The 13356-nt window shown below is 38.0% G+C and overlaps 1 protein-coding gene across 1 annotated transcript in view; it reads left to right on the top strand.

The window, feature by feature from the left end:
• Window positions 1-13356, top strand: part of nfatc1 (nuclear factor of activated T cells 1) — a 41891-nt gene that overhangs the window by 17602 nt on the left and 10933 nt on the right. The window contains exons 7-9 of the mRNA XM_081376397.1: window positions 6243-6298; window positions 9051-9183; window positions 11770-12408. Coding sequence (XP_081232523.1) covers window positions 6243-6298; window positions 9051-9183; window positions 11770-12408 — 828 coding nt within the window. The remainder of the gene's footprint in view (window positions 1-6242; window positions 6299-9050; window positions 9184-11769; window positions 12409-13356) is intronic.

Raw genomic sequence — 13356 nt, 5'->3', positions numbered from 1 at the left:
AACCTGCGCTTTTTTTCTGCGCTTAACTCCGGGTTATCGTTGTTCTAAACCCCACTTTTAACCGTGGGCACAGGAACATTTCACGCTTGTAATTTAGAATTTTACCTGCGGTTATGAAACCCTGCTCCAGGGCAGGGTTAGCACCGTTCTTGCCGTGTTAACCACGCATTGTAGTGCCAAACTCATACAGTGTTAAAACGATGTAATGTTAGAATGTCACAAATAGATGCTTAGCCACGGACAACCAATAGTGTGCCTCATATTCACGTTCTTTGGACAGTCACGGAAACACTGCGCGTTGTATAAACAGTAGCTTCAGCGGTGGAAAAACGGTGTTTGAAAACGTGACAATTGGAATGAAGATACCGTTTCATTCTTACCTTTATATTCGGAAAAGTCCATTCAGTGTAAACTTGATAGTACAGTCGGCCTTTGTGTAAACATATTTGGTGCAGCGTTCGTCCAATCAGTGATACTGTCACCACAAATAGGCAAATAAGGAGGGTTAAACCCTGAGTATAGGAATATACTGTGAGAAACAACAGCTTATGAATACCCAGGATTAATTGTTAACATTGGTTAAATTATGAGCATTGTGAAACGTGAATCAAGGTAACCCTAGAATTTGTTTCCCTGGGTTTACAATGAGCTAGGGTTAAATATTTCAAGTGTGAAAAGCCCTAAAGTATTTTTCATATGGCCTACATAACTAACTAGTTTTCAAACTTTTTGGTACTAATGGGTGTATAATCAAGGTCATGTAACTAATACCATCATAGGCCTCGATACACACTTTGGTGGAGCCCGCATAGTCATAGTATCTTTATCAAAGCACACAGAATTTTTTTTTTTGAATTCTATCATTTGATGTAACAAGTTTTGTTTTACCATCATCCACCTGGCAAAAGTCTAAGGAGTTTTTCAAATCCCCAACCTTCCATATTAGCAATTGTAATAGTGCTGTTTGCCTTCACAAACATTACTAAAAATTTTGTTAGTTGCAAGTCGTTTCTATGGGTCTTCTGTGTGAGATGAGTTTGTTCTGGAGAAGCTTCGTGAATGAAAATCTCATGTGGGTGTCCGCCTTTCACACTTCAGAACAATAACCTCCGTGTGAAGGAGCCTTGAGGTTTGGCTCGTCCTCAACAACCCTCGGCAACAATGGCGCACTCTCACAAACAAACCAATCGTGGTCGCAAGCCTCAGGGAATCCCTGCATTGTCTCCTCATTAAGGAGCAACAAAAAAAATTATATTATACATTTATAAAGAGACCATCCACAACAATGGCCTGGCAGAATTTGATGGCTTTTATTGTTTTTCATTTAAACGCAATGAAAATGAATATTTTTCAAGCACATTGTAGCATTTTAACGTGGCATAGAAGAGCAGCGCTACTTGCCTGAAGACTCCACAGCTGCTGTTCATTAGCACGTTCTGGAAAACTGGCTTGCTTGAGCATCTGCAATTAGGGTCATCCCAGCCTAAGCTCCCCTTTCTCTCTCGTGCCATACGCTGATCCCTTTTGCCCAGAGGAGGAGGGGGGAGTCGCTCTCCGCTGCAGGAGGACAAGGGAGTCTATTCACAACGCTGTGGCGAGCAGGTCTGCATTGCCGCATCTGTGTGTGTTTACAGTACAACTGTCTGAGGGAGGCTTTTGGACGCACACTACCACCACCCATCTCCCTGACTGCCTACTACCCCGACCGCCTGGGGCACTAAGATTTCTTTTTTGTGGCCCTCCCTAATCAACAACACAACAGTGCTTTTGATTCTGAACTGGGCTTAGGGGGAGTTTGACAAGGGCAAACTGATCCAGAAACTTGGCTCTGGAAGTTAGCTTTTGAGTAGTATTCGGCTCTTTTAGAGGTATTTGCTAAGACCTAATACTTAAAGGGATAGTTCACCTAAAAATCATGATTTGCTCGCCCTCATGTCTTTCCAAACCTAGATCACTTTCTCTCTTCTGTGGAACATAAAAGAAGGTAGTTCATACTGTGAAAGTCCAGTTCTAAAGTTAATCATAGGCTCTGCATAATTCTTCATAATATCTATAAAAAAAGTCATATAGGTTTGGAACGACATTAGGGTGTGTAAATGATGACACAAGTTTCATGTTTGTGTGAACTTTCCCTTTAAGTACAGTATTAAACTTCGACGTGTAGATCATTGTGAATCCTGTGGGTTTCTAAGCAATCAGACTTTTTTCACTTGGTGGACAAAAAATGTTCGATCTAGGGACTAGAATATCATAGAGATTTGGGATGGGCTTTTTTGACTTGGATCAGTAATCAACCACTCTAGCAACCCTGCTGAAAACCAAATCAGCGATTGCATAGCAACACCTCTGGCACGCCTCTGTTAAATCCTAGCACATGCAAAGTTTTATACATACAAATACCACATGTAAAACCTTGTTAAAGTTTGGTATTTGAAATATGTCATGTTGACCTTGGCTCTTAAGTAAAGTAGATTTTTATCAGTAATGGTCTTGTATGCTTCTCTCTGAGCAAGTAGTCTGATATGACGTGGTCAAGGCAAGGCTCACACTTTTGTCGAGTCCGCACTGAAGCAAGCTTCCTAACAGTCAAAGTGGTGTTGCGTCTCGTAGGAAGACCGCGAGTCGGTGCCATTTGGGACAGGGCCAATAAAGAGAGATTTACTAATTTAAATAAATTGAAATCAATGAATCAGTTAATTAAAGTATTTCTTTAGTTAATCAGATATTTCTCATCTTGCCGAACAATGTGCAAATATATTGCATGCTATATATTGTATGCAAAAATTGCTCAATAATTATGCAAAAAATATTACTGAATATTACAATTTAGTTTTTTCATATATAAAATGTATTATTATATATAATACTACATATTATTTTAGTATTGTTATTCATAATAAAAGTAAGTATTAACATTGTTAGGGCCCGAGCACCGATGGTGTGAGGACCCTCTTGGAATTGCTCTGTTTATAATATCATTATAATTGTTTGTACAGTTTTTTTAAACAATACTGTTGCTTTTTAGACAATTTCTTGCATACAGTATCTAGCACAACTTATATAAACTTTAATTTGCACACAAATGTTTTTCCAAAATGGTTGTTTCTTGCAGACCACCAAAAGAACTGAGGTTGAGAGGAAAGTCTAGAGTCGAGATCTGAAAATAAAAGGACAGTATGACATTATGCTGGTGTACCGCAGATCTCCATAATTCGGGGCCCCATCCAAGTGGTGATGTCATATACAAGAGTTTGTATTAGGGGTGAAATAGTATCACTGATGGAGACAGACAGTAATTTTGGTCAATTTGGCGCTCTCGAGTAATTTTCTGTTTATTTTTTTGGAAACCCAATTTCAGTTCATCTTTCTTATTTTGTCATTTCTTACAAGTAGTGTATATGTCTTAGAAAAATGGAATCATAAAGTCTGTGTGCCACTTTGATGTGGAGTAACATCGCTGTAGATAGACGAATTTAACCATAATATAGTTGGTAACTTCATGAAACTGATCTGAAAAAGAGCAGGAGCAAAAGAGAAAGAGAAGGAGACAGTGGCAATGGAGGTTCCCTCTAGCATCACATTACCTTCCAGCAGTAATGACAGACCGTTCCACCACATCACAGACCACAGCGCGACTAGCCAGGGGTGCCCTCACTGTCTGCCCACGAAAACTAAGCTTTCTTTTAAAATGCAATCAAAATAGTCTCAGCATTCCATCTTTAAAGTCTGAATAATATGTCTGGAATAGTTTGAGAACCTCCAATGGAAAATTTCCCCCGATGCCAGATTCATTGCAATCAGACGTTACTACAGTATTGTTAGCGCTCCTCTAAATCTGACGCTGGATTACCCATTCCTTGCATATGCTGTTGAGTAACGTTATGAGAACTTGACAAGTCATTTGTCTTAAAGCTCGACAAGCAATTTGTCTGACTTGAAGCCTGAGACCTCTTATAAATACTTCACTGAGGTGAGAACAATACATTTGATCTTTCTCAGCGGTGTAAATAAAGCACTCAATGTCTAGGAATACAGTCTTCAGGGTCTCCTGGAGCATATTTGTCATAGAAAATTATCATGGAAAACCAATACAGTCTTTTCCACCGCATTCTGTTTAAACCCATGAGCATCATCAATGTGAAATGTATGATAGCAATATGCAATTATGTAAAAATATGACTGCAGACAAGCCAATGGAAAGTTTAAAAAGATGCGTTGTCTATTGTTCTAGATAATATTAGACGAATTTCCTTTCTTCTGCTTTCTTTCTTTACTTTTAATCTTTCTTAGACACAATGATGCTTTGTTTTCGTGTGTGCGTCTGTGGTTTGCCCTAGCGGGTCGCTGCTGTGACCAAACTACCCTGCGGTTTTCTCCTGTTTTTACGGTCTAAGTAAAAACGTCTTTTCAGTGATGTCTTAACTAAAAATAGCAAACGAGACCTTAATATGTCTTTTGTTCCCAAACGTTTGTGTGGGAAAGCCTGTTTGCATCAAAAAAACGGAGGCTGAAAATAGTTAAATAAAACTTTTTTTAATGAGGAGAGATTGGAGATTGAGGGAAAGGACAGATGAGAGTCTGTGACGTGTAAGCGCGCCTCACGCTCTTTAGCCAAACAGCCGTTGCTCATTATCTGAAGCGGAGTTTACCAGGCCTTTTATTGGACCCTTCAGACACTATTTGTCATGAGTTGCGAGATTCCACAAGGGGCTGATGTAAGCGACTGGTCCCTCCATAGCAAAAGCACGTCACACGCACACACTTCTTGGCTATGGTAAGATCATTAGGATTGCATCAGCCCCCCATCTGCCCGAGCGGGTCAGAGGCAGACAGGACATGATGTAATCTCAAGGCTGACTGCAGTATAGCGATTGCTCTCGAATAGACTTTTGGGATTTCTGCTTCTTTTATGTTGTACTGATGTTGTCTATGGAAGCGGGTCTCAACTGGTCTTGCCTCAGGACCCAGATGTCCAGTGGTGACTCAACACAATACCAAAATCATATTTTCTTTCATAAGCAATATATATATATATGTATATGTATATGTATATGTATGAAGAGTTCAGATGCAAAAGCCTCTAAGTGCCATCTGAAATGTTCTTCTAGAATGATCATTTTTATCAAGCTCATATATTTAAGTTCAATAATTTCACTTAAATGGCAATGCAAATTACCTATTAATTGTCATTTAAGTGACATTACTAAACTTAAATATACAAGCTTTATAAAAATTATCATTCTAGAAGAAAATTTCAGATGGCACTTAGAGGCTTTTGCATCTGAACTCTTCATATATATATATATACATATATATATATATATATATATATATATGTATATGTATATGTATATATATATATATATATATATATATATATATATATATATATATATATATGTATATGTATATGTATATATATATATATATGTATATATAGGCATATACCATATATATACCATATATATATGGTAACACTTTACTTAAAGCCTTTATATATAATACATTATAAAAGTATTCGGAATGTATGTTAAAATGCATTACATCCTTTTAAAGATAATTGTAACCAAAGTTAAAAGGCTATATTTAAAATTGGTGGGTCGTTATGTGTTTTAATGCATTATACTTTCTTAAGGTGTGTTCAGTGAATAGATAAGTCATATAATGTATTATAACTGTAGTTACAATTATTCATGCATACAATGCATTATACGATGCATTACAAACTAGCATAATTAATGAATTACAAATACTTTTATAATGCATTATGTATAAAAAACTTTAAGTAAAGTGTTACCAAATATGTTTTGAGAGACTGAGTAGGAAATCTATGGGAAAATATTCTGTTAGTATTAGCCATATTGACATTTTAAGTGAAACTGCTTTGCACCAAAAATTCAACAACAAATACATTTATAAGCTCTTTTTCATCCCTCTAAAATCTATTTATTTATTTATACTAACTATGCATGGTTATATGGTTCATTTATTATTTATTATAAAATACAACCATATGTGTGTGGAAAAAGTTCAATTCAATCATCTACTGTAACTGGTGATAAATATTTTTTTTTTGCTTTGATCAGACTTCCATCACAGTGTGATAATATGTTGATTTTAATATCAAAATGTATCTTCTATTCTGAATTGAGGCTCACTCTGTGGTGTATTCCTGCACATATGTGAGGTGAATGTTAATAGTATGCTATAAATTTCAGCTCTTTTTTATTTATTTTTTACAGATGGCCATCACATTTGGGAAATGGAGGCCAAAGTCAACAGAGAATCCTTTAAATCTGTAAGTCTTGCATTTTACTCAACTTTTTTACACTTAAAAAAAGGCAGCAAGATGAAATCTTGAGAATGTTATGAATACAATTATATAACTGTGTAAATTATTATATAACAAAACTTGTTTAGAACTAAGAAATGTTTGTTGTATTGTTGTGTTTGAGGTAAACAGGTTGTTTTTTGGTGTGTAAAGCGGATATAATGTATGTGTGGATCCCTACTCTCTTCTCTCGGGAGGAAACGCACACAACACTCGCACTCGCACACGCAAACCTGCTCCTTGTTTTCTCTGTGGAAGATTCTTTCTGCGAGAGCTCAGGGACCACAGTTTAGACTCTGGGATTAGACTGTGTTTGTGTGTGAACACTGCACCTGCTCCCCTCACCACACACACTTGTTAGGTAGCACATGTCTGTCCATAGAGCTCAGACTGTTGGATAAAACCCATTCTAAAGGTTTTTACTGTCAGTATTGTCCAGATAAGAAACATAGACATGCTCTGGAATGTGACAGAATGTTTTAATCAAAGCATTAAAGAGAAAACGCACCAGCTATTTACCATTTTATTTGTAGATTCTCGTAAAGAGAATGTATAATTGCGTAGTGACTCTTTAATTGCTTCTCGGCAGAACTTTCAAGTGCGATTTTTGGTCCCGCTATCAAAAAAAATGAGCTAGCTAAAATTCCTTAAAATTTATGGCAAAATTTTAGTAGCTTCTGTCTGAGCTCATGTGTTCATAATAAAATGAAGAGAGGACTATGGCTGTCAAATTTTTTTTTTTAGGATGAATTGATGTTTGTTTCTTCCCTTCCGGAGCCAAAAGCTCCCTGAAAGCTAGCCTTTGTCTGGTGTCTCTTGGTTCATAACTTTATGAGAGCCTCCACGCCTGGTTTCAATGCTTAGCGAGTGAATGGAGACCATCTGTTTGAATGGAGCATTAATGTATTAGACCATTTTTTTACAAGGACGCCTTTGATTTCTTCCCCTCCCTACCGGCTGTGTGTGTATATGTATATTTATTTAATGTGAGCCATTTTCTCACACAGTCTAAACCACATGGCTCTTTTATTTTGCTATGCTGTCTTGTGTCAGTTTTTGGAGCAGTTTTGGGGTTGGTTTGTCTTTTCACAAAGCAAGATTTTCTTTAATGTTACATTTACTTTTTCATATAAACACAAACATTTGAAATAGTTTCTATAATTTGGTGTTTGTAAATTAGGGGCGGCGCTTGACTTTTCAGTCATTAGGTACAAGCTCCAGAAAACGAATAACGGAAAATGACATGAAATTGTTCATGACATTTCTTTTCCCCTCAGATCTTGTAAATAAGTAACACTGTATGTTCAATAAGGACAGCCAAATAACTATAGTATCATGTAACTTTTGCAAATTGTCTCAATTCTAATATGTAATCACCAGTTTCCACCATCCATTTTTGATATTTTGTTTCCTCTTGGATGTATACTACCAATCGAAAGTTTGGGGCTGAATTTTCAGCATCATTACTCCAGTATTCAGTGTCACATGATCCTTCAGAAATCATTCTAATTTCTTAAAAAAAAAAACATTCCGACCCCAAACTTTTGATCACTAGTATGTGTGTGTTTTAAGCTAAAGAAAGAAAATGTATGATACCATTATGAGATTTTATTACCTTTTTGAAACATGTTTTTTGAAATTGAATCTCGACAAACAGTTTTAGAGCTTCTTTCTCAAAGACTTTTACCTTCATAGAAAATTACTCCTTACCAAGGTGTAACCAAAATTAGGCCGCCAAATGACCTAAATTGCCTTAACATTTTTCACTGAATATGTTTTTCACTCAGAAATACCTCACATTACAAAAGTAAAATGGGTTGCCAATGACATTTTTACTGAAGTAAATCTGAATTTTTACAAAGTAGAGTTGGAGTTCGCTGCAGGCCAAGGGTCCCGAGCACAGCTGCAGATCAGACTAATAGATGAAATTCCCTCAAACACATTGTGCTTGGTCTGGCATTGCTCTGCGGCTAAGGCGATGTGCTAATATAAATAGTCTGGGAGCTCACCTGCACATGGTTCTAAAACCTGCAAGAAGACTGATGACTTCCTCTCTGGCTACTGTACAGCACTACCATCAATTTCTTCTCAGCCACACAGGGTTCATCTCAGGGTGGAGGAAAAGAGGTTGGGGGGAGATAGACAGTTTGACACTCCCAACACCTTTCTCATACTGTAGTTATAATCGCAGACGGCTCAGTGGTCAAAAGTTCACTGGTGTCTGGAGACAGAGAGGGGAGACGCGCAGGGGAAATAAACTGTCTGGACGGAGTCCCCGGACACTCTCTCATTCAGGGTGAGAAGCGCAAAAATAACACCGTCTGCTGCATGCAGTTTGGTTTGTCTGAACCTCATCTGCCCCGAGCTCACAAAGCCACAATCGCTGGATGCGTGCGCGGCTGTTGGACGCTGCACATGGTGTGAGGTTGAATAACGGAGATGGAGTTGTTAATGTTTTTGATATCTAGAATAGTTTGTTTTTTCATTAAAATGTCTGATGAAACTATTCCAACTGGTTTTAGGTGGTGTTAAAATACTTTATTTTTTCCCTGCTTAATATTCAAGAGATTTAGAAGCAACCCAGACAGTGGCTTTTAGTATTATCAAAAAGCGTTTTTTTTTTGTTTGTTTGTTTGTTTGTTTGTTTTTTTGAGCGTCAAATCCAGCCCGACATTGCAACATCAGCTGACTGAAATCATGTTCATATATTGCATTTCAGGTGGCTTTGCTTGTGGAAGTCCCATCATATCGGAACCAAAGAATATCCAACCCAGTTCAAGTGAATTTCTACGTGTGCAATGGCAAACGGAAGAGAAGCCAGTACCAGCGTTTCACATACCTGCCCACAAACGGTAACAAAAATCGCCTCTTTCCCCTTTAATTCACACACGCTTCTTTTTCCAATCTGTGACTGAATGAATTCAGAAGAAATTCTGAAGCCTTGTTTAGTCGATGGAATTGTGGCTAGTTCTTTCTTTGTTAAAAGCATTTCCATAAAATTTGTTCTTTTCCATACCTGCTCTGGGAGCAGTGGAAGGGCAGTGACAGGGTGGGGTCCAGTATGTGAATGCTATTATTCAAATCCAGACTGGTTGCCAGGTGAAATAAAAAAAATGACTTGACTTCTGAAAAGTCCTAACCACCGCTAATTCCCTCAGGCCCAGTGTGCGTAACCAGTGGGTGGTTCAAAGGCTTGAGTCAGACCCAGCTTGTCCCAGCCCTGTCTCCTGAAGTGTGGGCACTGCAACTGCAGGCCGTCCCACTCACACTGCAGTAGTGTCTTTTTTTAGACTGGACGCTGTAAAGATGATGCAGGGAATCTGTCCAGGACATTTTATTAATATCTGTCTTTTAGAGCAGAGGTTTTCAGACCAAAGACCCCTAAAATAATCATTATTTTTACATTTTTAGATTTTAGCTATTAGTACTATTTAACTATTATATTAGTAATTTTTTTAAAAATAATTATTATTGATGTTCAAGTCATATACATTTGAATTATACTTCATTCATTTTAATGTGGGAGGAACGATAGAACATTTTCCTAAAGTTAAGCTTCTTTTTAAGGCAGTAGTCTTCAGGCCAAGACCAAGAACCCCTGAAATAATTACTTTTATTATTATTATATTGTTCATTATTTATTTATTTACTTATATTTTTTAACTGCACATAGAAGTGAATCTTTTTTTAGATAACTATTATTGATGTGTAGAGTCATGTACTTGTACATATAATTTGAATTTATGTACCTAAAATGTACTTTATACATTTTGTTTTATAGTTTATTGGAACAGTGTTTAATTGTTTTGTGTATGTATTATTATTATTATTACATTTTAATATATGGAATATATTAAGTGTTAAGATAACACTTTTTATTCTGATCATTCAGATGGAAGATTTAGAGACTATTTATCTCATTCTATTTTAAAGAACAAATTATAACCCTGAGTCTGTGTATTTGATTTCATATTAACACAGAATGACTCATTAGTATCATAAGTCTATAAGCTTCAGTGGTAATTGTTACAAAAATCTGAATCATCTAAGATGGCTTTTGGTTGTAACATGAGACAGAGTGACAGATATCTGCCTGCCTGTATAGTCATGTGCTAGAAGCGTCATTTCCCCTTTTAGAGCTTAAAATAGGTGTCTAGGCTCTATTTTAAAACTGCGGTCGGTATGGGCGGCACAGAGAGTTTCCCCTTTTCTCTGTATTGTTGACAGAATGCAAACTAAAACTTCAGGGCTTCTGTGGAGGCATGTTTGTGTGAGGGATGTCTCATCGACGAAGAAAAATAAACTGCTGCTGACAGTCTGTTGAGAAATGCAGCCAGAAGTTAAAAGGTGAAAAATGTAACGTCATGTGGATGAAGAGTTTGTCAACAACAGATGAATTCTCCCCAGTAGCTCAACATCTGTTCACCAGAATCATATACACCAAGAAACGGTCGTTTTTAGTTGTAGTTATATTATCAGGCTGTTTAATGCTTACAAAGAAATGGATGTTCAGAACAAAAAGACATGGATGACTTTGCTGAAATTGCTGAATTATAGTGGTCTTCCCTGCAGTTATGCATTTCATTTTGAAACAGACATGCTTATATTTACATAACAGTCATGATTTGCAGTTTGCTAGTCAGATGAAGATGGTGTTGGGGGAGGGACATTCTGATTCCAGAGAGCATCTGATTGGTCAAAAATAGGTCATTTATATTTTGGAGCTTTTTTCCTGAAAGAGAAACATTCAAATTTTAAGATAAACTGAGCAAAAAGTTTATCTGGCTTTAGAAGCTAAACGACGTGAACTGAAAGTATACTACACAGTACTCAGTACAACATTTTCTCTTTAAAATGTCTTTAAAGGCACCTTTGCTACTTGTGTTTATGTTAAAATTGGGCAGCCTCTCTGCTAGTTTGAACTCCATGCACTTGATATGTAGGATCTGCTGATCTGTTTCTAATTCAGTCTCAGTCCAATTCTTAGCAATTTGGCTCTCTTAAACCTGAGATCGCATCTTAAAATGACACTCTGAAAAAAATGCTGGGGGGGTAAATCAGTGGATGCGAAACTACTGTAGCAGTAAAATATTTCATAATGCACGCTTATATGGTATTAGCACTGGGGGCAGATCCAAAAAAAATAGCCCTTTTATTTTCGAAAGCAGCTGGAAGGCTCTTGTGGTGATGATTCATCCCTTTTTTCCCTCTTTCTTTAAATATTTTCAGTTGGGCGGGAGCGTGTAGCCTCAGACACATAGTCTCATTGATGAGAATGTTTGTTTCGCTGTGGGTATCCTAGCCACAAACCCACTCACTCGCGCTAGCTCGCATAAGTCACATGAACCCGGAACGTGTTTTTATTGGTTTTTCTCCTTTTCCCCCGTTTTCTTCATCTGATCTCTCTCTTTGCTCTCTTTTCGCCTTCGCCTCCCCAGTTCCAACCATAAAAACAGAGCCGCGCGACGACTACGACCTCCCCCAGGTATGTGCGCCGCTCCATCCTGTTGGGTTGGCACTGCATCCGAAGCCCTACTACAGCCCCCCGGCGATGACCCCCATGATACCCTCAGAACTAAGGCCCTGTGTGACGGGCTCATTCGCGTCGAGCCCTCAGAGACTTGCGGCAAAGCCCACCTCCCTGTCCTGCTCGTCCTCCCCCAGCACCAGCCCAAAACTGCAGGATCTTTCCCCGCCTCACATCTCCACTAAGTGCCTATCAGTGGGATTGAACTTGGGCTCCCAGTCTCCTACGGTCCCACACGTCTCTACCATCCAGCCCACACCCGGACGCTACCCTCAGTCCATGCTCTACCCGACAGGAAGCGCTGCATCCTCTCCAGGGTCCCATCCTTCCACCCCAAACTCTGCACCAGAACTCCCCTTCACTCCCAGCCTCAATCTGACCCAATCACAGGCCACCAGTGAGGCCTCTGCGTTAGCAGCTCACATAACCAAAGGACCAGTGAGGAGCGGGTCCTCCCCCCTCCTACAGGAGGAGGAAGACGCCCCCGCCATGCTGGCTGTCAGCATCAAGCAGGAACCACAGGAACTGGATCAAATGTACCTAGATGATGGTAAGTGACAGCGCAATATTCAAGCGAAATTTAGTGACCGTGTGCATCGTAGTCTGGTGATGTAATGCCCAACAGATGTTTCTAATTGCTTGATGTTTTTTGCCTGAGTGCTCCCTCACAAAATTAAGACCGTTAAGATCCAGCGCTAACCGTACTGCCACAACGACAGCGGCCCCGTTCCATGATGTTTAATATATCGAGAAAGCAAGTTAAATTAACTGGAAAGTTAATGAATGACTTCATCGCTTTCCCTTCAACTTTTTGTGTTAAATTTTAAGCATCTGTGGAAGAAACATTCAACAGATGGAAGAATTTTCAAATTAGATCTGTCTATTAAATCATAAAAGCTAATAGATAATGGTTTTCTAGTCATAGCCAGACCTTTGACTAAATGGCGAAAGGTCTGATCTACATCACAGCTTATTCTGGCCCAGAACCACCAACCTAGACAGAAAGAGAGTGAATGATCTGAATGACATTTAATGCAACAGATTACAGTTCAACAATAATAGGCCGCTATGGGGAAAATAAATAAGACGACAGCCTCCGAGAACAGTTTTACAAGAATTGGTGAAAAATGTGTATAGAAAATGTGTATAACATCTTTGTTTGTAAAAAGTAATGTTTTTTTTTCCCGCAGACAAAAATCAAACAAAGCATCAAACAAATATAGAAAAGGAATACACTAACATTCGAAAGTTGGGGGTCAGTAAGGCTTTATGCACACCAAAGCTGCATTTACTTTATTTGATCAAAAATACAGTAAAAACAGTAATATTGTGAAATATTATTACAAATTTAAAATAATTCTTTTTGATTTAATTTATTTTAAAATGTAATTATGACATGTAAATGTAAATCTTTATTTTGATATCTCTCTATATTATTTTATCTGAATTTTTTTCTCTATTGCCATGATCTAACAAAGACTTCTTTCATTTAAATCCT

This window comes from Scardinius erythrophthalmus (assembly GCF_964197995.2).
Source record: "Scardinius erythrophthalmus genome assembly, chromosome: 10".
Classification (NCBI taxonomy): Eukaryota; Metazoa; Chordata; class Actinopteri; order Cypriniformes; family Leuciscidae; genus Scardinius; species Scardinius erythrophthalmus.
This window is presented reverse-complemented; position numbering and strand designations above follow the sequence as displayed.